At 39.4% G+C, this 25,295-nt stretch overlaps 1 protein-coding gene across 2 annotated transcripts in view; it reads left to right on the forward strand.

Moving 5' to 3' along the window:
• The window catches only part of RNF13 (ring finger protein 13), a 129,129-nt gene that overhangs the window by 49,959 nt on the left and 53,875 nt on the right, over positions 1 to 25,295 (forward strand). For both annotated transcript variants that reach the window (XM_063442520.1, XM_063442519.1), the window contains exons 3-4: positions 21,495 to 21,626; positions 25,142 to 25,222. In XM_063442520.1, coding sequence (XP_063298590.1) covers positions 21,516 to 21,626; positions 25,142 to 25,222 — 192 coding nt within the window. In that variant the 5' untranslated portion in view covers positions 21,495 to 21,515. The remainder of the gene's footprint in view (positions 1 to 21,494; positions 21,627 to 25,141; positions 25,223 to 25,295) is intronic.

Genomic DNA, 25,295 nt, shown 5'->3' on the forward strand with positions numbered 1-25,295 from the left:
TTCAGGAAAAAGAACTTGCCAGGGGTAAGCTAAAGGGTTTTCCTCTGCACCCAATGGTTATGGAACTACTACAGAGAGAATTGGAAAAACCTGGGAAGACGTGTTTTCATTTCTAAAAACTTCAAGCAACTTTTCAAACTACAGACTAAAGGAAAAGTGGTAAGACCTTCTGAAAGTCCATATTCAGGTGGCGCAATTATCAAAAAGAACCACATTCCCAATTGGTGAGGTTTCTGGTTTAAAGGATCCCATGGACATGCGGGCCGAAACACTGAGCAGTAGAATTGTTCAAGCTGCAGGTTAACATTGCAAAGCTGAAATCTATGGTTCAGCAGTACTAAAAGCCCAAAGCTTTTAGTGGCTACAAGCATTGGAAGAGGCCCTTTTGGGAAAATCAGAAAAAGTCCAGCTCAGCTGTTAAATGTTCTGAAACTTTCCAATCAATATCTATCAGGAGTCTCTGATAAGATACTTAGATTATCTGCATGGATAATGGGCTTATCCTCTGAGTCCAGAAGAGTCTTGTGGTTTAGAACCTGGACTCCAGATTTAGCTTCAATATCTGCTTTATGCAAACTACCCTTTTGAGAGGAACAAATTATTATTTGGCACTCCACTGGGAGAAATAAATGGATATCTGAAACCAAAAAGACATGCCTCAGGATTCCAGATATTCAGGATCTCCTTAAAACAAAAGATCTCAGTTCAGTGGACAGCGTTCCTTTCGCTACCAAGAGAAATTTTGTACATTTCACAGACTGAATAGACACACCAGATTCAGGGATCAAAATAAACCAGACAAAAAGAAAAGTTATTGATGCCAAAAGAGTGGGAGGTTGTTTTTGGGTCTTTACTCAGAAATGGAAGGAGACAACATCAAACTATTGTATAATAAAGACCATATCAGAATGATACAGAATACATCTTTTTCAACGGTGCCAAAACTGTTTTTTCTTCTTTCAAAGTATCACTGACAAAAGAAATCAGAGACTCTTCTAGCAGAAGCCCTGCTTCTTTTACGCAAGGCCATTATAAAAATGTACCCAGATATCAAGAAATCCAGGGAGTTTAAGCTCGTCTGTTTTTAGTTCAGAAGCCAGACAAGTCCTATCCTAGACCTCAAAGATGTAAAAGCATGCATTCCTTTAAAATATTTTGTCAGTCACATACATCCTACAGATAGGAGAATCTATGGCAAAGTTAGACTAAAAGGATGCCTGCCTATCCTGTTCCAATGTCTGCAATTCAAGCTGGAAAAAGTAATATTCTACACTTTCATTTAAAGGTCATACCTTTTGGCCTCTTATTGGCCCCTCGTACCTTTATAAAGATCCTAGCTCGTCTAGCAGCAACCTTACGTCGAAGAGGTATGACCATAATTCCTTACCTGGATGAATGGTTCTTAAAGGCAGAATCAAAACATAGTCTTCTGTTAGACCTCAAAAACACAAGGATGTTTTCAAGAGATCAGTTTTGCTTTTAAACCTACAAAAATCTCCTGATTCCTTTAAGGATGCGAATCCTGGGACTTCTGGCGGATTCAAGGTCCCTATCTCTCTTTTTCTTCCTTTGTCAAAACAAAGAATTTTAAAGGCAGTTTCAAGCTTCGCAAAAGAGAGAAGTTTGCACCATCACAGACCATGAGTGTCCTAGGCCTTCTCACCTCTGCGATCCCAGTGGTTGGATGGGCAAAAGCAGAAATCAGACCTTTACAATGGAACATTCTAACACAATGGTTTAAAAAAAAAAAAAAAACTTTAGAATTTAGTAATCTGCCTGTCAAAAGCAGTAAGAAAACAACTAAATTGGTAGAAAAATGCAAAGCACCTTTCCAGAGGCCTTTTCATTCGAACAGAAAACCTGGATTACTATCACAACAGATGCCTTCCAAACCGCTTTGGGTGCCCATCTGGAGTCACCGTTCATTCAGGGGAAATGGACTTCGAAAGAAGCAAGAGAGCCCTCCAACCTGAGAGATGAAGGCAGTAATGAACGCTCTGGTAGCTTTCGGACGTGTCATTGCAAACCAAGCGGTAAGGATTCAATCACACAATGCCACCACAGTTGCTTACTTAAACAGTCAAGGAGGCACAAAAGTAGAATTTCTGCAGGATCTGTGCTACTATATCATGTCATGGCACAGACCGAAGTAAATTCACTCTCAGCAACTCATATCAGAGGTACTCAGAACATCATCGCACACTACCTCAGCAGACAAAGCTGGTCTCAAGCAGATTGGTCTCTAAAACCCCAGATGTTCTCTAAATTGGTACTCTGATTCGGCTTACCAGATATCTATCTAATGGCCACTAGAAAGAAAAAAGTCCCACGCTCTTCTCTCCAGGCACAGGATTTTCCAGACTTTTTAGACTGCCTGCCACTCACCTGAAACTACAATATGGGATATGTATTCCTTCCAGTAGCCTTGATACCAAGGATAATTCAAAAGATTAGATTTGACAAAGCAAGGGTTCTAGCCGTTGTTACCTTCTGGCCAAATTGGAGCTGGTTTTCTGCAATGGAGCAATTTGACACTGGGTGCTTCCAATATCAGACCACTTCATAGAGATAATGGATCTTCCAGTAGAGACCCTGGAAATGTTCAAACTGATGGCATGGCTACTGCAAGGATGATCCTCCGTGAGCAAGGGCTTTCAGATAATTTGAGTAAGGTGGTTCTGGCATCTCTGTTCATCCACGGTTAAGATTTCTTAGGATTTGGATAGTTCCTGCACTGGTGTGTTCTAAAGAGCTACTGTCCAGATGATCCATCTATTCTAGACAATCTGTCTGTAACGGATCGCCTGGCACCCCGACTGAGTACCTCCGTTAAAGGATGCTCCTAGCGTTTCCTGAGGACTCCAAGCACTCTAGCCGACACCACAATCACCGAATCAGAGAAGCATATGAATCCTCTCAAGCCTCTGAATGGTGTAGACAGTTGAATAGGAACCATACGAATAGGTTTGCACTCCTAGCAGTCAAACTGGAACAGCATGCAATAAATCCTTCCCCCAATAATGAGACGACACTTCACTTTGAGGGTAAAACAGGAACTCTGGACTGGCTCATCCAGCCTGGCTTTTATTTCCATCTCACACATTTAAAACATAACTTTTACACAATATCTATAACTTCAAAACCATACATCACATTCACATATTCAGACTCAGCATACTTTAAACATAAACACTTCCAAAAAATCAGGCAAATCCCTCCAGTGAATCAAAAGTTACACGGAAGTCCTTTTATGACCGCCCGCCAGCACATTTTCTTGCCCAAAACAGTTCCATGGATTTGGGCTGTGCGGTCGGTCAATTTCTGGCATAAAAACGGCTAAGTCCCATTCGAAGTGTGCCTGTACTTCAACTTTGGTCGAAATGGAGTTGATGTTAAGGGTCGGCGGTGTCCGAAGTTAAAATGGCCGCCGCCACGTGGTCCTTTGTCCGATACCGGCCACTTCGACAACTTCGGTAACTTCGACAGCTTCGACTGTGTCCGAAGTGCCATATACAAAAGTACCAATCTGTCCCCAAAGTATTTAAAGGGCTAGGGACAGTATTATACAATCCACATGCCCAAAAGTAGTTCTTAAAGGGTCAGTACATTATGGTAGCAGTCCATAAGCCCCAATTCAGTCCCTTAAAGGGCAATATCCCTTGGTTCCGCCACACTCTTTCCTTCAGGATGGGTTACTAGCTGGTCTGTCAACACGTTCAGCTTTTCCTACCTGGGATTTGTCGTTCGTCCTTCAGGCTCTTTGTGAACCTCCATTTGATACATTACAGGATGTTTCATTGCAGATGCTTTTACTCAAGACAATCTTCTTAGTGGCTATCCCTTCTGCAAAGAGATTAGGAGAACTGTAGACTCTTTCTTTAACTTCTGAGTTTAAAATATTCCACAAAGACAAGGTGGTCTTGCATCCCAGGCCTTCATTATTACCTAAAGTTAGAACGGAAGTGGCATCTTCTAGATGTTAAAAGAGCTTTGTTAATTTTTCTTCAGAATCTCAGATCACCTTTGTCACCTTTCAAGGTTCCTGTAAAGGTAGAGAAGTCTCCAATCGCTAGGTGGCTAACAGAAGATATTAAACTGGCTTATGAAACCAGTCGTGTTGCTCTCAATCCTCCGGTAAAAGCACATTCTACAAGGGCGATGGCTATTTCCTGGGTAGAAAGATCTGCAGCTTCTCCAGAAGACATCTGTAAGGTGGCTACTTGATCATCAGTCCATACCTTCACCAAGCATTACAGGCTGGTCATATTCTCTTCCTCTGAAGCTGCTTTCCACCATATTTTGTTGAAGGGATCTTGCTATATCCCACTTGTTAGCAGTACTGCCACTATACGTGAGGAAAAACAGTAATTTTTACTTACCGAATTCCTTTTTCCATATAGTTTCAGTGCTGCCTTTTTCCCTCTTGTTTTTGTATGGATTAAATTATATTTGCAATATATGTTCTCCATTTGGTTCTATGAATGACTGGGAAACCTTGGAGGTACAGTGATTATAAGGGCACAGTAGGTGGGATTTCTCTATTAAAGATTTAAATTTTGGGGTAGCTTCTTGTCCACAGCAGAAGGCACAACCCATTTGTTTGCAGTACTGCCACTATACTAAGGAAAAAGGAATTTACGCTACATAAAATTACTGTTTTTGCTTCAACACTAGATAACAAACCTGTTCTACAAGTATGATGGATATTGGTAATTTTTTTTTTTTTTTAACTTGTGTCTCTTTTTAGTATGTCTCAAGAATCCAACCAAGGAGAAGAACTATCTCCCCTATGCACACCGACTAGGCCATGCACCTCTGTCAAGCCTGGTGCCCCAACTGAATTCCAGGATCCTGGGTCCCTAAGGTCTTGGACAGTACCCAAAATCTCGGCCGAACTTCGCCGTAGAGGTATTCCCTATCCTGCTACGGCTAGGAAGGCGGAACTCTATCGGCTGCTCGTTTCACATCTTATGCCTGGTACCAGCTCACCGGGTTGCTGCTCGGACAGGCTGGCTGAAGTTCAGGCAATGATTGCTACAATTATGACCTCACTAGAATCTATTAATGAGAGACTTACGAAATTGGAAAGTTCCGGCACTGGTCCCGCTAATCATCCTCTGGTCACTCAAACTCTGGGTCCCGCACTTTCTGTCACGCAGGGTAGTGCTCCCATTTTTCCTCCCACTCCATCACACGTAATTACCCCCGCACACCTGGTTTCCCCCGCTCTTCGTAAAGACATTCTAGATGGCAAGGATGTCAACCTGTTTTATTTGTTAATCGCTTCCCAAGACCTTATTGAAAACGAAACCTACAATTATGGTGACTCATCTGTAGTACTGAAGGTTACGGACACGAGACTGAACAAAAAACTTACCATCCCCGAATTTGTCCTAGCCTTTGGATTGTATAGAGATGTCATCTGTTCTGTTTTCCCACTACGACGCGAAGAATTGGACCTGTACATGCACAAATTGGTGGACTTGGGATGCAGGTATGGAGGTTTCACGTTTTATGACTACCATAAGTCTGTGTCAGCCAAAGCAGCAACTCTGGCTCAACTAAATATACGTACCGACTGGAGCCAGTTGGATATAGAGCTCTTCTACAGACATTTTGCGGGCTTGAAACCTCTGTCTTGCGCTTCCTGTTCATCCACCTCCCACTCCACTAATTTGTGCCCCTGTGCTAATTCTAGATTCTCTATCAAACCAGAACAATGAGGTTTTAAAGAAAAGCTAGGACGGCCCATTGTGTTTTTGGGCAAAGCACAGGACTGCAATAATATAATAATTTCAGTGCCTGCAGATTATTACATGTCTTCTCACAGTGCCACAATGTTCCTTTCAAAATTGTAATCAAAACAATGATTGACCCAGGTTAACCTCAACGATCTTTCATACTATTTATCCTCTCCTCACTTGGTGGAATTCCTGGTTTGTGGTTTTACTCTTGGTTTCCATACTGGTATTGTTTCACATCCTGTAGGCACGCTAGAATGCCCCTGCCGCAATCTCTTGTCCACGTCCAATGATCCCCTCACAGTTGACTCTGATTGCTAAAGAAATCAACAAAGGTTTCATGTTGGGTCCATTTTCCTCCCCACCCCCTTTTTCATCTTGGCGAACAAACCCTGTTGGCATTGCCATTAGCAAACACTCAAATAAAAAATGCATGATTATTGACCTATCGGCTCCTCAATCATTATACAAACCGCTTTCAAATAGCTTCCTATCCATTTTTCTTTGTGGCACAACAATGGTATCATAAATTGTGAATTGTGTAATTTTTTGTAAACCCCCCTATTTTTTTTTTTTATACTTACCTCCGCCGCGATCCTCTTCTGGGGGGGATGCCTGACAGCCCAGTTAGCCCTCCCACGGGAAATGAGGCCCCCGGGGGCCATGTGATCGCTCTCAAAGAGCGATCACATGGCCCCCTATAGCTGGCTATGGATCTGCCAGCAGGGGGACTGTTTGAAATATCACAGTCCCCCTGCTGGTAAGAAAGTATAAAAAAATAAATTAAACATGTTAAAAAATAAATTTTAAATATTTTTATATATATGTAACGTCATACAAAGTGTATTTTAATACTAATATAAGTATGTATGTGTGTGTGTGTGTGTGTGTGTGTGTATATATATATATATATATATTATATATATAATCTACATATATTTTATATATATATATATATATATATATATATATATACGTATAATTAAAATAATAAATAAATAAAATAATAAAATAAATTATTGAAACAAAATAATGTAAATTATATATTCATATGTAATTTCATTCTAACTGTATTTTGTTATTAATATATATATATATATATATATATATATATATATATATAGGTAACAAAATACACTTAGAATGACATTCTATATATATCTATCTATATATAAAATACAAATAACTGCAAATATATATATATATATATATAGATAAATACATATAATTACATAAACGATTACATTAGTATACACGTAGAATTTAAATACATATATGTATATATATTAAAATTCTACATGTATATTTAAGTAATCTTTTTTAACATAATTATGTGATTTGATTAATTAAAATTTGATTGACATGCCTGACAACACAGGGAGAAAGTGCAGAGAATTTAATTCGCAAGCACTATATTTGACCCTGTAACTCTCCACGACACTATAAAACCTGTACATAGGGGGTACTGTTTTACTCGGGAGACTTCGCTGAACTCAAATATTAGTGTTTCAAACTGGTAAATTGTATTACAATGATGATATTTTAAGTAAGTGACGTTTTTTGCATTTTTTACAAACAAACTGCACTTTTATGGACTATATTATTGTTTTAAAACACTAATATTTGTGTTTAGTGAAGTCTCCCGAGAATAACAGTACCCCCTATGTACAGGTTTTCTGGTGTTTTGGAAAGTTAGAGAGTCACATATAAGGCTTGCATTTCATTTTTTTTTACATTGAAATTTGCCAGATTGGTTATGTTGCCTTTGAGAGCGTATGGTAGCCCAGGAATGAGAATTACCCCCATGATGGCATACCATTTGCAAAAGTAGACAACCCGAGGTATTGCAAGTGGGGTATGTCCAGTCTTTCTTAGTAGCCACTTAGTCACAAACACTGGCCAAATATTCGTTTTTTTGCTTTTTTCACACAAAAACAAATATGAACGCTAACTTTGGCCAGTGTTTGTGACTAAGTGGCTACTAAAAAAGACTAAACATACCCCACTTTCAATACCTTGGGTTGTCTACTTTTTCAAATGGTATGCCATTATGGGGGTAATTCTCATTCCTGGGCTACCACACCGTCTCAAAGGTAACATTACTAATCTGGCAAATTTCAATTTGAAAATGGAACATTCTATATTTGACCCTGTAACTTTCCAAAACACCATAAAACCTGTTAATGGGGGGTACTGTTGTACTCGTGAGACATCGCCGATTACAAATATGTGCATTTTTGTGCAGTAAAACCTAACTGTATTATGACATTCACAGCTAAAATGGCAGATGGAAATACAAATTTAAAAAAAAATCTTATTTTCTCTCTTTTTTTTTTAATTTTATTCATAATAAATTATGTTCCATATATGAATAGTTAATGATAAATTAAAGCCCTGTTTCTCCTGAACAAAATGATCTATAATAAGTGTGGGTGCATATAATATGAAAGAGGGGAACTACGGTTGAACAGACATATAGCGCAAATTCTAGTTTTTGTTTACGTTTTGTTTTGATCAGAACGTGCACTATTGACTCCGTCCTGAAGGGGTTAATACATTTTTGTATTTCTTGTTTTGTTTTTTGTTTTAAGTAATATTTTTCACCTTTTTTTTCTATATACACTTTAGGTAATCCACCCCATGTCAAATCTGGTTTCTGCACATTTTCTTTAGGAATTTTTTTTTTTTTTGGAAGAAGATTTTATATTTAACACTTATTATTTTTGGGTTCTTGTTTTATATTTATTTTCTATAAAGAGATTCCAAACACAGGCTGGAATTAGACATGTAATACTTATTTATATTGTTTCTGCAACGGTTACCTGTTTTGATTGCAAAGAGCCACCTATATATGTACTATAAGACTTTGTGCTTTTATTTCCATTGAATTGCTGATTATTGATCTGATTGTCGGATTGCACCTGAGACTTTAACTGGAGAACCATAATGAGTTAATTGACAATGTTCTTTATGACGGATCGAAGCGGATACACTGAATGTTTGAGAGCCCCAGGAGGAGGGAAGAAACGCGTCACGTGCCGGAATCCGGAAGTACAGAGCAAACCCACACCGGAGAAAGGAATCTGATGGGCTGATCTGGGACACTGCTGCTTTGGGTTATTAATTTCTTTTTAAATCTTTTGTAATAAAGTTTGTTTTACTGCACAGCCCGGCTAAAAGTGTATCCGTTGGATCATGCGTACACTAGGGGCTGTTTTTAAGTTGGTGAAAGATAGTTGTAACACACCCGAGAGCATTCTTAGCACCACAGTACTATTCTCTATACTAGGCATCCCACTTTCACCCGACAAGACCATTGGCTCCACTACCAGATTTGTATTTTTGGCGATTATCTTGGACTCCAGGGTAGATCTTTCATATCCAGACTGCTGTGCATACTACCAGGCCTTCCAGATGACTGTATAATTTACCTGCACGGGCCGACCTAGCCATGTGGCAAAAATTTGCATTGCGCATTGGAATGGAATTTCTATGTTTATTCCTCTTCTGTCCAACCAATCGCGTGTTTTCTGGACTGACGTAGCTGCCCACAAAGGTTTTGCAGCAATTTATGACCACTCTTGGTTTAGAGACAACTGACCTATTGAGACATTTGGATTGCCCTTCTTTCGGGAGACAACTACCTTATTTGAGATTTACCCTATTGTGGCAGCAGCATATACGTGGGGTAAACTGTGGTTGTGAAATGTTACACAGACAACATGGCAGCTTGCAAAATGATGAGGGTCGGTCTTCCTTGTTGACCATTATGAAATTGATTTGCAGACTGACATGGCTGGCTGCCACCTTTCAATTTTACCTTGCTTGTGAGCATATGCCAAGGTACAATAACTTGGCTGCTAATGCTCTATCTCATTGTTAATTGCAGGAATTCTTTCTACTCCATCCGACTGCCAACAGATCCCCAGCTTTCCACAACCTAATCATGGATTGACTATGTTGCAATCTCGTGGCAGAACGCGGTCTCAAGCCTCCTTATCTGCGAACACCGTTGAGGTACTTGCCTCAGAGCTATGGTCATATTTTCCCAATTCTCCACTGAGTTCCATATTAATGGTTTTTCCATTCAAACCATGGTGGTGTTTGCTGAATTTTGCCACCTTTACCTTAACTGATCATATAATATCATAAAACTATATTTTACTGGTGTACAACATCACGTATGGACCTCCTTTCCTGTCCTCATATCCTATTTAAAAAAAATTAAAAATATATATTTATTTATTCTGAGCCCTGTCTGAAATACTGGACACTTGACTTTTGACTTTTACACTAACAATATCATCCAAGCTGCCATCTATATAGAATGTTTTTCTTAAGACCTAGAGAATTTACTGTGGTAGCCCTGATAGATGCACATCTTTGTCTCAAGATAAACATCATCAAGGAAGGCAATGATCATTACATAATACTACCAAGTCATTCCAAGTCCAACCAAACCAGCCAGCAATTAGCAATACCTTTATACCCAACCGGGAATAATTGGTGCCCTTTAAAAGTCTTAGATTTATTCCAACATACCATCATGGACAAAACACCTAATTCACCCCTACTCACATAACAAGGTTGTCCTCTCATCACCTCTAAAATGATTTTCTACGTTTGGACGCTATGCCTAAGACTGGGTCTTAATCCTTACTCCAACTTTGGTCATTCGGTTAGGATTGGTGCTGCAACCAGTATTGATACTCCATATGTGTGCGCACACACTATTTCATTTATTTTTTATCTCCAGCCACACTCTTGTTAGCTTACCTATGTTAAGGAGGGTGGCGTGGAGCCCCGCTGGCTGCTGTGTGTGTGAGGGATCTGGAGCTGCTCTGGACTGCTCCTCTCTCCTCACACTGCGACTGCCTCTCTCTACTGCGCTCTCTCTCTGCATAACTCTGGGAGGAAGTGTCTTAAAAGACTGCGGCACCCGACCGGCCCCTGATCAGCAGTTATGTTTCCCGGTGCTATGATCGTAGCACCGGGGAAACATTACGCTGCACGCCCAGTGTGCACACAGTTTGGGAACCGCTGAGTTAATGACATTTGATATAGTTTTTTTTTTTTAAATTCTTTATTTTCTTTGTGCAAGGAATAACATAGCATATATCGGTGCCACAACAGCATTTTAAAAGGCATAAACACAGTAGTTTTACATTTATGGCATGAGGGTTTCCGCACATTTTCTTTTTTTTTAGATAAGTTATGAACATGCTATTCCGTCAGTAATGCCTTTCTCGGTCGACTATTGGACGAGAGGCAAACAAAGCATAAAGTTTAAATATAAAAATCAAGCTGGGTGCGTGCTGGTCAGCAATAGTGTATACTTCAGTCGTTTGGTTACATTAGCTTAGGGTTGGTGAGTGTGTTGGATTTCGTCGCTTAAACCTCGGGCCCTAGGTGCAGTCTTGCTTTACTCGGTTAACTGTGCTCTGGTATGGCGTGCATGTTTCACGTGGTAGGGAGCAGTAACAGGCGGTCCGACCAGTCAGGTCGTAAAGTAAATAAACTCGTGTGTCGTGTGTTGAATATTGTGACCGTCTCTAGTGAGGTCGCGTTGCCTAGTTAGATTAAGTGTGCCTATACAAATCCTGCATTTGTCATTGATCTGGATAAACATCAGTTAAACATACGTTTGTGATTGTAGTAAGTGACAGTCTGTAAGAGACAAGCTGGGTGTTCATAATTATGGTGTGGTCCATAGGCAGGCATCGTGATGGGGCATAGCACCAGGCATCCTATCTTAGGCTTTGGTGGTTCCGGAGGGAAAGGTGGCGAGAGCAAGTCCCTCTTCAGATGGACGGGATATGTCTCCCCTCTGCAGCTGCTGGTGTGTGGTATCAGGGCGTACATGCTGTAGTGCTGGGCGAGACCTCCGCTATGCCCTCTCTGCATGCGAGACTCTCTCTGACAGCGGCAGTGTGGACGGTCCATTTTTTCCTCTTCCTGTGCCGGTGGGCCCCCCAGTGCAGCGGTAGTGATGGGTTCTTAATGTCCCTGTGGGGCGGTGTGATTTTAGATACATTGGTGTTTTAAGCATTGCCTGTATTCACAGCTATGCCACAGAATATATTGTCTCAACCTATATAGTTGTACTGACACTTTGCTGTATAGTGTCATATGTTTAGAGATTAATTAGCATTGTAACAACTGATATATTGCAACATTAGTTTGTATTCTATGTTGTTACATTTTTGCAGTGTCCTAACAGTACACTCTATTTTTAGAGTTGGACATGCATTATTAATCACTATTCCTTACTATATCTGTTATACATTCTCTCTATTTTATCTCTCTATATTTCCTTTTTGTATATTGAGGTCTTTTGAGAGTAATTTGTTTTTTAATATAACCTTTGATTTTGTTCACTATTAAAAGTTATGTTTTAAATAATCATCAATTCTCTACGGCAGTGTTCCTCTTTCTTTCATTATATTCAATTCTATTTAGGGTTAACCCCTTCACTGCCTCATTAACTTACCATACACTACCATATGCTTCCACTCTGTTCAATTTTCTTAGAATTTATCTCCTGCTCTGTTAGTAGCTGGCTGAAGCCTACAGGAACCTCCAGTGTGTGAGTAAAGTTCAGTTAACAGAACATCTGAAAATTATACTTTTTTTTTTGTGTGTGTGTGTGTGTTACAGCCGAGGGGGTGTGGCTATGACTTCATGGACAGAAACAAAAGTGATTGAAAAGAGTTTAACCCCTTAAGGACTGAGCCAAATGTACACGTTGTAAACAAAACCTGGCATTTGCGCTACATGTCTGTCCAACCGTAATTCACCTCTTTCATATAAAATGTACCCAACCTTATTATATATCATTTTATTCAGGGGAAACAGGGCTTTCATTTAATTTTAAATATTTAGCTATAAAACATAATTTAATATGAAACAAATGGGAGAAAATAAATGTTATTTTTTTAGTTCTACATGACATTTTAACTGTCAATGTCATAATACTGTTTGCTTTTACTGCAATAAAATACACATATTTGTATTAAGCAAAGTCTCACGTGTAAAACAGTACCCCCTATGTACAGGTTTTATGGTATTTTGGGAAGTTACAGGGTCAAATATAGCGTGTTACATTTGAAATTGAAGATCGCCAGATTGGTTACGTTGCCTTTGAGACTGTATAGTAGCCCAGGAATGAAATTTACAACAGTAGACAACCCGAGGTATTGCAAATGGGGTATGTCCAGTCTTTTTTAGCAGCCATTTGGTCACAAACCCTGGCTAAAGTTAGCGTTAATATTTGTTTGTGTGTGAAAAATGCAAAAAACGCCAATTTTGGCGAGTGTTTGTGACTAAGTGGCTACTAAAAAAGACTGGACAATACCCCATTTGCAATACCTTGGGTTGTCTACTATTGCAAATGGTATGCCATCATAGGGGTAATTTTCATTCTTGGGCTACGATAGGGTCTCAAAGGCAACGTAACCAATTTGGCAAATTTTAATGTGAAAAAAATGAAACACAAGCCTTATATTTGACGCTGTAACTTTTGAAAACACCATAAAACCTGTACATGAGATTGTACTCTGGAGACTTCGCTGAACACAAATATTTGTGTTTCAAAACAGTGAAAAGTATCACAGCAATAATATTGTCTGTGTAAGTGTTGTTTGTGTGTGAAAAATGCAAAAAACTGCAAAAAAACACTAATATTTGTGTTCAGCGAAGTCTCCCGAGTAAAACAGTAACCCCCCATGTACAGGTTTTATGGTGTCTTGGAAAGTTTATAGGGTTAAATATGGTGGTAGCAAATTAAATTCCCTATACTTTCGGCAGGGGTTGTCAGGCAGGTCCCGCTAATTGTAATTAAAATACCTAATTATGTAAAAATATTGCATAAATATATATGTAAAATAAGTGTGTGTGTGTGTGTGTGTGTGTGTGTGTGTGTGTGTATATATATATATATATATATATATATATATATATATATATATACACACACACACATAAAAAAAAATGTTTTATTTCGTTCTAACCGTAGTGTGATATAATATATATTTATATCCAAATACATGTAGAACGAATATATATATCTATATACATAAATATCTATACATAATGTGTGTGTGTGTGTGTATAGATATTTATGTATATAGATATATATATTCATTCTACATGTATTTTGATATAAATATATATTATATCACACTACGGTTAGAACAAAATAAAACACATCTATTTATTAATTTATAATTTTTAATTTTATTTAATTTTTTTTTTTTTTATATTTTGTATTTTATTGGAGTTTCCAATTCCAAAAACATCTGCATCAAGGTACAAGTTTACAAGAATAGGTATATAACATATACAACATATATAATCAATGTATAGGTAGGTAGCGACGTGCATATCAGCGTGCAATGTGGGCTATGCATGGTAGCCTCTGGGACTTTGCCCAGTAGCGTGCATATAAGAGTAGAGAGAACCATTAACTCTGTAGTACATGTGCACTAAGGAATACACATTGGAGCATGTGTGAACTAAATGCTTAAGAACTAAAAAGGAGAACTTCTGCCGTTATGTGTGGTGTGTGATGTCCCTAGTAGAGATCTAGTAAAGATCTAATAAATTGGTGTCCTTTCCCTAGGAATGTTGGCAACGTGCACTGGGCATGCCTGACAGATTTACACCTGTGCAGTCTCTTCACAAACCTGTATTTCTTACATTGTCCAAACAAGTTAGATTATTGCCCCATGTGCATTAAAAAAGTTTTACTCTCCTTTATTCCCCACGTTGTGCTGGTCTCCTTTCGGCCTCTGATAATCCTGATAATCTCAGACAAACGAGTGGGGAATCATTGGAGGGCTGGGTTGCATGCACAGCATGTTACTTCACCAATCAGTATCTCCTCATAGATCAGCATCTACTCATCATGGTTTAACTTCAACATCTCTATACAGAGCGTGGGGACGCTAAACGTCGGTCTTGCAATCGTTACGATCCTAAACCCAAGAAATCCCTCTAGTTCCTATTAAAGTAACAGCCACTAGAAGTAGCCTTAGGCAATAGTGTAAATCCTGCCTTTTCTTAGAAAAGACAATGTTTAAGTTGCACAGACAGATTGTGCCCTCAAACCACTACATTAAGCTGTAGTGGTTCTAGTGCTTATAGTGTCACTTTAATATAGATTTTAAAAAACTGAGCATCTCATCGAAGAAAGATTTTTAATGTTATATTGTTATATTCAATGGTGTAAATTCTACAGAAGCTATATGTTATCGCTAGCGTTGGGTTTTATCATTTTTGTTAAGTATTTTTATGCTAATATTCTTTCACTTTTAAAAACTGCTTAAATCTGTTCTAGGTTTACGTGATATTTTTTTTTTAAGTTTACTGTACTTTCTTTACATTTTCCCTTTAAATGACACCAACCCAACAAAATGGCCAATACACCCCTACCAGATATATACATCTTCCTTTTAGTCATTTGTCAAGCTATTCAGTGTACCTTTTTTTTAAATATATTGATGAATACAAAGGATGGAATTGTGGGAGGGGCTTGTGTCCCATAAAAGGGACTCCCTCCTTTCCTACCTACCGTTAATGGTCTGGCGATCTGCATGCTGCTAATTCCGGGCATGCAGACCGCCGTCTTACGATTTACCTGCAATTAAACGCTGCTGTCTCCTGCTTTGCCTTGACTCCGATCTCAGGCTTCACCCCATGGAGGCAGTCTGTTATTCCATCAGCCTTCTGTGCGGCAAGCTAACCCGGAAGCATCCGCTGACCTCCGACTCAGTGGACAGGCAGTTGCGCCGGCGCCCTCCTACTGCGTCATCACGGTTTGATACCACTTTCATGCATTCGTTTGTTCATTCGTTATATTTGACATTCGCTTAATTTGTCCAGGCGGCTTCATGGGAACGCCTCGGTTAGCTGAGCAGATTCAATTTGGTGTGATAGGTGGGTAATTTTCAGATTCAAAATTACATATGGGTACCTCTGCAACTTGTCTGTCCCTTGTGAGTCTTATATATTCATGTTATGGGGTTATTTTAGAGCAGCTTTTTCTTTTCAGCCCTCAAATCTAATTTCAGTAAGTAGGTGTGGTACGGTTAGGAGTTCATTAGCATAACATACATGTAATATGTTTATATGTGATTTTGTCATTTAGGTATAGGGTTCTCATTTCCTAAACAACTTAAGGGGATATCACAGAATTGTCAGGTAGGTTTAATAAAAAAATAAAAAAAACACTTAGGAGTGAGACAATTTGTAGGAGAAAACTGTTGGGTTACAATCATACTCTACAAGAACCTACACAGGTACAACTTGATAAGCTTTGAGACATTTAGCTCCACAGTAAAAACATACCATTAGTTAGATGGTTACTGGCTTACAGGGATCTAGGTGACCAAAAGGTAGCACATTTCCAGCATCTCCACCTTAGAGTTTTAGTGGTCCCGCGAGGCCAACGCTCATCCTCCTCGTCATGGGGTAATACACCCCACGGGTCAAAACTTAGTTAGCCGCCTCACACAGTGGCATAGAGCGGGCCTCACCTGTCACACCCAAATCTGTCTTATGGTTTTACCGAGAGGCCAACACCCCGCCACAACGTTCGGTGGCCATGAATCCCCTCCTGCCAAACTCATAGAGCCTCTCAAGCCGCTTGGCAACTAGCAGGGCCTCACTTGTCACCAACCTAGTGAATTGTTTCGCCACTTGGCACTAGCTAGCCAGCCAGTAAATCAATGAGGTTTCAAGCTAATTATTGCCATATTTCAGTATGTCTCAGATCCCTGAAGAAGATATGTCAGTCCCCAGTACTCCAGTGAGGTCCACTACACCTACATGTAGAGGTTATGTCAATAGCCCTGCTTCCATCAGGTCACGGACCATTCCTCGCATAACAGCTGAGCTACGCAGACGCAATATTCCTTTCCCAGCAATGGCCAGGATGGCAGGGCTGTTGAAGCTCATGCGCACTACAACAGACCATACAGATGCTGGAGAAGGCACGAGTAGCTCAGGCTACACCAGTCTCCACTAAATGATTTCATCTTTTGTGTCCTCATATGGGTGAAATTAACGATAGACGGGAGACACGTTGTCTAGCCATACTATCAGCAGGGTCCCCGCTACTGAACTACCCGGCCAGTCTCAGACACCATCGGGTAATATTGTGGCAATGGGTACAGGCTCACAAGCGATTAATACAGCCCATATGGTACCGGCAAATCTCAAAAAGGATATCCTGGAGGGCAAAGACGTTAAAGGGAATCTCCAGTGCCAGGAAAACAATCCGTTTTCCTGGCACTGGAGGTTCCCTCTCCCTCCCACCCCCCAATCCCCGGTTACTGAAGGGGTGAAAACCCCTTCAGTCACTTACCTGAGGCAGCGACGATGTCCCTCGTCGCTGTCTCCTCCTCTGCGCCGCTTCTCCTTCTTACTCCGTCGGCCGGTTTGTGAGACTGACCCCGCCCACCGGCCGAGGAGACCTAATGCGCATGCGCGGCAATGCCGCACATGCGCATTAGGTCTCCCCTTAGGAAAGCATTGAAAAAGAATTTCAATGCTTTCCTATGGAGATTTGAGTGACGCTGGAGGTCCTCACACAGCGTGAGGACGTCCAGCGACACTCTAGCACAGATAATCTGTGCTATAGAGCAGGAAGTTCCCTCTAGTGGCTGTCTTGTAGACAGCCACTAGAGTTGGAGTTAACCCTGCAAGGTAATTATTGCAGTTTATAAAAAAAACTGCAATAATTACACTTGCAGGGTTAAGAGTAGTGGGAGTTGGCACCCAGACCACTCCAATGGGCAGAAGTGGTCTGGGTGCCTGGAGTGTCCCTTTTAATCTTGTCTTGCTCTTGATTGCCTCCCAGGATATTGTTGAGAATAGCATGTACTCATACGGGGATGTATCAGTAGTTCTAAAATCCAGGGACCCCAGACTAAACACGAAACTGTCCATTCGGAATTTTGTCTTGGCCTTTGGGATTTACAGAGACTTGATTTGTTCAGTTTACCCACACAGGATAGAGGAGTTGGATCTATATTTGCACAAGTTGGTGGACCTGGCTAACAAATACGGTGGTACATCATTTTATGACTATCATTGGTCCTTTTAGGCAAAGGCGTCTGCAACTCTGACCCAGTTCAATATGAGAACAGATTGGAGTCAACTGGACACGGATCTTTTCTGCAGACACTTCGCTGGACTGAGGACACCAGTTTGTGCAATTTGTGCATCCTCTTCGCCCTCGGCTGATTTTTTTGTCCCATTTCACCAGATGTCTCTCCTAACATGACTATCCTTAGCACAAAATTTTAGTATGCTAAACCAAGCAAGGGTAAGCTTGGATGTCCAGTTGTGTATTTGGGCAAATATGCAAGAATTTCAATAAAGGCACGTGTGGTTAAAGTGCGTGCCACTTGTTACATGTTCACACTGCTACAGAGCACATGCAAAAACTGTGCCCCAATAAAATGCATTCCAAACCTTATTTGACCTCTGTGAATGTTGGCGCGTTGGTTAGCCTTCTAATTGCAAATCCTTCTAAACACCTGGTTAAGTATTTGACAAAAAAGGTTTTACCCAAGGTTTTCATACATGTATTATCTACATGCCAGCAGGGGTCTTAGAATACAGCAACCTACAGTCTGCCTTGGCAGATACATGTACCGTAGATAGATTAATACAGCAAGAATTAGATCAATGGTTTTTATTAGGGCATTTTCAGGAACCTCCATTCTCTAGCTGGAGGACTAACCCGATAGGGATAGTTACCGGAAAAAACCTCCTCAAAACAGAGACTAATTATAGACCACTCCACACCACACTCCTAGGCAGTCCCTAATCTCAACTCATTAATACCCTCGGAGGAATTCTCTCTACAGTACACGACTAGATAATGCAATAGACTCAATCATTACAGCAGGTATTGGGGCATGGCTCAGTAAAACTGCCGGTCAGCGCCTTCAAGTTACTAACAATTCACCCATCTCTGTCATCTGCACGGTATTAAATGGCTAGCCCGGTATTATTATTATTTTTATTTTATTTTTTAAACGAAACTTGCGTTCAGGTCCAAAAGTAGCCCGAAAATCTTCGATACATTTGCTGAAACCTTGTGCTGGCTTCTACTGAATATATGCCGCTGCCATACAGTAATCCACTATTTGGATGATTTCCTGTTCATCAAGAACAATGCTTCCCTCCTAGTAATTTACATCAAGCCACAGCCTATTTCACACCTTAGGGGTCCCAGCCTCTTCCCAAAAACGGAAGGTCCTGACAATATTTTAAATTTCCCGGGCATTCGCCTTGACTCGGTGGCCATGGAAGCCAGCCTCCTGCAAGAGAAAGTCAGTAAACATCCTTAAAAATATCGACCAATATATGCAAATCTGTTCCTGTAACCGTAAGGAGTTACAATCGTTACTAGGCTCCCTTAACTTTGCAATAAGAATCATCCCGCAAGGTAGAGCCTTCATCTCGAGACTCCTTAGCTTACTACCCAATTTTCCTAATGACGTCAGTCGTATCTTACTAGACTCACATGCCATAGCTGACCTCATGTGGCGCAATTTCCTTTTAAACTGGAACGGGAACAGTATGATAAAATGTTCGATATTACATCTCTAGTGGCATTCGATACTTTTTGTCACCTTAAATGAAAGTTATCCTAGTTTCATGTTATCTTATCCAATCAAGACTATACTTAAGGGTATAATCAAAGCAGACTTCTCTTCCACGCAACTAAGATTACCAATCCACAAGCGATTATTCAAAGACATGTCCGACTTACTAGACTCTGCCCCTTTCGAACCCTTCACTAACATAGTCATCAAAACGGCTATTTACCTGGCCTTTTATGCATTTTTTTAGGCCTGGGGAATTTACTAACAACAATAGGAACTCTGTTACCTCAAAGGCTCCTTCCTAGTCAAACACCAAGATCACTATATACTGTCACTACCCATCACAAAGACTAGTCAATTCGGACAACTAGTCCATATTCCTTATTATCCCACGCACAAAAAGTGGTGCCCAGTAAAAGTACTGGATTCATATCTCCTAGTAGCGCCTACACATCCATCACAACCGTTGCTGTCGTTACATGGATCTGTTCTGACTACCTCAAAGTTCATGTTATTATGTACAATTGTTACTAGTGAGACTAGGTTTAAATCCTATTAGATATTCATGGCACTCTTTTAGGATAAGGGCAGCGTCTACAGCCTCCAGCCAGGACATTCCAGTACATATCATTAAATCTCTGGGTTGGTGGAAGTCGGCAGTTTATTCAGTGTATATATACCTCAACCTGTGAAAGAAATGCAGCAGGCTTTTGTTAAAATGTCATCATAATGTAACTTACTTGAATTACTTTCATTGTTAAATAAAATACAACAGCATGGTATCTTTATTTTTGCCCACTTTATTTACAGGCCTGCCGCATCGTTGGTTCCGGCACACCTCAACCAACTTGTACTCTAGCAGGTTACGCCACAACCCAGTCTTACATTATCCATATTGATATGGCCCCGAACACAAATACAAAGGTTTTGCCTGGAATTGTGGGAGGGGCTTGTTTGACTCCCCCCCCCCCCCCCCCCTTTCCTAACCTACCGGTAATTGTCTGGCGATCTGCATAACCCCCCCCCCCCTCCTCCACACCCTTTATTCATGTATACGCTACTAGATTGGGCCCACTTTATTTACAGGCCTACTGCATCGTCTGTTCCGGCACACCTCAACTGACTTGTACTCTAGCAGGTTATGCCACAACCCAGTCTTACATTATCCATATCGATACAAATATATTCGGGGCCAATACAAACCGTTGTGTGGAAATCTATTCACAAACCGGACTTTACATAGGACACGAGGTCATGTGTTTAGACTGGAAGAAAGATTTCGTCTAAGGCAAAGGAAAGGTTTTTTTTTTTTTTACTGTGAGAACAAGTGGAATACTCTGCCTGAAGAAGTGGTTTTATCAGAGTCCATACAGATGTTCAAACCGCTACTAGATGCATACTTGCAAAAACAGAATATTCAAGGATATAATCTTTCAATGTAGGGTAATAACTGCTTGATCCAGGGATAAATCTGACTGCCATTCTGGGGTCAAGAAGGAATTTTTTTCCTAGCTTGTTGCAAAATTGTGCTTCCAATTGGTTCTTTTGGATCAACAGCAAAAAACAAATGTGCGGAAGGCTGAACTTGATGGACGCAAGTCTCTTTTCAGCTATGTAACTATGATATGGCCCCGAACACAATTATAATTTAACATTTTACCTGCCATTTGCTTAGAATGCTCTTGTTTATTTCAGTTTCTGTTGGAGACATACCCGGTGCGTTTTCCCTTTTTGCTTTTTTTTTTTTATTTTTCAGTGTTCCAGTATATAATTTATATACATATAAATAAAATGTTGTTCATTTCTCCCCCCCCGCCCAATCATTTATCTTTTGTTTTTATTCCATCTGTTTTGGATGTTGTGGTAGAACATTACAAATCTCAGACTGTTCTATGCTTTTAATTCGTTAATGCTGAAATTTCCATTTGCACGTTTTCTGCACTGATGTTTACCTTTTTACAAGACTTTCTTGGCTTCTAATTGGGATCAAAGTTTTCAAATTACATTTCTATCCCGTCTTCTTGACTTTATATTACAAACTATTTATTAGGAACAATCTCTAACTGGTATAACCCAACTTGAAAATAAATATTGACTTTACTTACAGTAATGTAATTTATTTTCATGTTTTTAGGTATTGGATTCCAGGTGTAAAATGGTGACACTTAAGATGTTTGTTACAGTCATGAAAAACATCTGCAGGCTTCTGATGGTCTATGTCTTCGTGTTTACTTACCTTGTGCCTGTGGAAGCTGACATTCAAGCAGTAAGTACATTGACATTTGTATCATGCACTGGCTTTCCTGCTGTGCATTCCTAACCTTGGAGAGGTCTAACTTCGTTGTTACAGATATTTTTAATTAAATAGTACAACCTATGTTTTTAAATCCTGTTCAATTTGGACTAATCTCCAGCGACACACAGCGTGTCTTATTTGTGCTGATTTTATACTTCTTGAATGTAAGACTATACTATTTTAACAATAAATGTTTGAATCTTTTTCCTTACATCCATTTTTTGCTCTTTAATACCCTAATATATCGGGGAGGAACACATCAATTGAAGGATTTGATCCTTATATCCTACTCATGCCTATATACGTGAGCCAGTTTGAATGCAGGCTCATTAAAATGTGTGTAGGAAATTCAACCTTTTGCATATACATATTTGACAATTGGGATATTTACCAGTACGATATTGCCCTATATAAGTTTTATTCTTTTCAGAGACATCTGGATAAAGATCTCCTTTATAGCATACTTTATGGTATATGCATTTATTTATTTTCTTTTTGTGTATAAATATTTTAGTACACATTTTTGGTTCTCCAGTGCGCTATCCACTTTATATTCTATTTTCTGCTTTATGCTCTTCTGTGAAATTGTGTGGTTGATTTAACTGTGGTTTTAGCAGCACATTGTAGCGCCATATTACCACCACTTTTTTCCTTTTTTTCCTTTTTCTAGTGTCTTATTTATAGTTGTCAGTGTAAAGATTATAAAATATTATTTGTGCTGTAATTATTTTTTTGGTTGTAGTTGCACTTGCAGAAAGCCAGAGTGATGTGACTGTTCGTAAAAAAAAAAAAAAAAAAGAAAAGATGTTTCAAAGTGCATGTGTTTGTTGCTAACTGTATGTACACAGTACACCTTTTTTTTTTTTTTTTTTTAACGTTCCCCATAGAGATGCATTAATTCAATGCATCTCTGAGGACATGCTGATTGGTGCAGCGTTTTGCCGCGCATGCGCAATAGCCTCACAATGCTTCCTATGGGAAAGCATTGGATTGGCTGAGATCATTAAGAAGGAGCCATCAAGGAGGAACTCTGAGGCGGCGCTAGGCATAGCAAGACTGGTGTGGGAGAAAAGGTGAGTAAAGTCACCTTTCTAATCCGATTGTAGCAGGGCTGATCATGTAAACAGCGACTCCAGTGTTGGGCATAAATGTTTGTATTCCTGACACTATAGAGTTCCTTTTAATTATATTGTGATCCAGAGCTCAAATGAACACACCCTCTCTATAACAGCGCACTAAAGTTGACGTGAAAAGGGTGGAGGACAAGAGTGGCTGTTTTAAACCATTTTTATAGTTTTACAGTAAAATTATTCCACCAGCACCTGTCAATGCTGCTTCTTGACTTCCTTCTTCTCGACTGTTGCTGAAGAAGGTTTTGCTGTAAAATTAGCTGATGCTAGCTCTACCACTGGCTTCCCATTGAGAGGTATAATACATACGGCATGAGCGGAAGTTATAGGAGTGTTACCTTAAAAATGCAGAGAATATTAACATTTCCAACACATTCAACTGCAGTTCTTGAAGAGAATTCAGGCTGAGCATCTGACAAACTGTTTATACTAGCATGAACCATACTGCCCGGACCCATATTACTTGCCTATGTAGACCGCTAGTAGCCCAAATCGTCAGTCTTGGTCTTTTTAATTAAGCTTGGTAATAACCATATCCCTTAAATTTATGCGCAATTTCCACTACCTGCATGTTCGTGTGGTCCATGGCACATAGCATCTTGTTTAGGACTTTTTCCTCTCTGCCTTGGACTGATAGATGGATTTAATGCCCTATAACTAGGGTAGGCAACCTTTGGCACCCCAGATGTTGTGGACTACATCCCCCATAATGCTCTTACTCCCATAATGCTGGCAAAGCATCATGGGAGGTGTAGTCCAAAACATCTGGAGTGCCAAAAATTGCCTATGCCTGCCCTATAACTTTAAACATACTCTGTTTCCAGTGTGAATCACCAGATAACTGTACTTCTAAAATTATAGTTGTAATATCCTCTCTTCTATCTGGTGGTAATCATAGATTTTATATAATTCTTTCATTGGTCCAAATTAATTAATTTATAAAAATGAAGTCTTTAGATCTAAATGTCTCCGTCCTACTCTGGAGAATCTAAAGAAGTTTGTCTAAACATGTCACTGGAACTACATCTGTATATTACAATAATAACGACAACAAAGTATTTAACCAGTAAAGGTACAATGTGGGGAACATTCCCTAGTTGGTGTCATTGAGCTTGGAGCTTGGCTCTACCGCTTATCTCCATAAGTAGCAAATAACATTACACTTAAACTCCAGACCCCTTAAGCACTTTAACTTGCTGAAAAGTTTTCTTTTTTTTAAATTGTATTTATCACGTTGCAAAAACTGCAGATTTCAATTGAAATTTACACTTTTATAAAGTAACTTGGTTATACCCATTGACTTGCAAGCAAACAGGTCATGTTGCTGCCTCTTGAGTTTAGCTCCACTGAGCTAACCAAACCAGGAAGTAATTGCTCAGCTCACCTGCCTTACAAAGTTCTCATTGAGCTGCATTAGGAAGTCCGTGATTGGACAGCTGCAGAAAGTCTGGATTTACATTATTCGTATTACCACCTATATTTAACAAATTTGTTTTGAGAGATCTAAAAAAAAATGGAATTAAGCTCACATTTTGACTTCCTGTCACTTTCTAAATGTTGCCCTTTTTGAGCATTTTATATCGTTTTTCTTTAGTCATTTGCCTTGTGTTCCCTGGCTGTGCCTGTATTGAACTGGATTTCCATGTCACGAACAATCTTTAATATACATTTAAAAGAAAATGAAAGTCTCCCACCAAATCTGTAGAAAAGTGTTCCCTTTCCTGTCCTACACCATCAACTGGCACTTGGTTGGTTTTGATCTATAGAATGCAAAAACTTTAAATTTTATAATTTTGTCTCCTGTATTTTCAAGGAAGTGGTGCTGCTAAGGTCAAAATTTTTTTTTATTTTTTTTTTTTAAAAGGCAGTCATTTTATATTTAATATTTTATAGATTTATCTGTAACTGAAGCACAGAACATTGTTTTCTAAACTGGAAAAATTAGGTCTAGTACATAATTGTATAAATACGAGGTATACCTAATGAGGTTCTAGGTTTGGAGAGACCAATCTCTAACCCAAATAAAACTGTTGCACTTCAAAATACCTTGAAAGTTTGATAAGTAATAATTCTATCAACCTTCCATATTTTGGATGATTTCTGGTAGAATTTGTTTGGAATCTTTTTGTCAGTCCAAGCCACATTGAGCTTTGCTTCCATCCTCTAACATCATTCATTTTTACTGCGAAGATTATGATATCTGCCATTTTGCTCTAGTTTTATATTTCTTGCTCATGTGGACTCCAAGAATTGCCTATTGTAGAAGGTAGCAATAGCCATTGATTTATTTTCATATTTGAATATTGGGACCTATATTAATTTTCAATATTTTTTTTTCCCTTCTACTTCTTCCAGTTCTCCTCTGACAATGTATCCAGAACCTTTGACGACCTTCCTGCAGGGTTCGGATATAGACTTCCAAGTGATGGATTAAAGGTATGTTGAATTAATTTCCCATTCTGGCAAAACTGAATACGATCAATAAAGGAATGTTCAGCTTCTGTTCTTG

Source organism: Pelobates fuscus, chromosome 2 (genome assembly GCF_036172605.1).
Source record: "Pelobates fuscus isolate aPelFus1 chromosome 2, aPelFus1.pri, whole genome shotgun sequence".
NCBI classification, from domain to species: domain Eukaryota; kingdom Metazoa; phylum Chordata; class Amphibia; order Anura; family Pelobatidae; genus Pelobates; species Pelobates fuscus.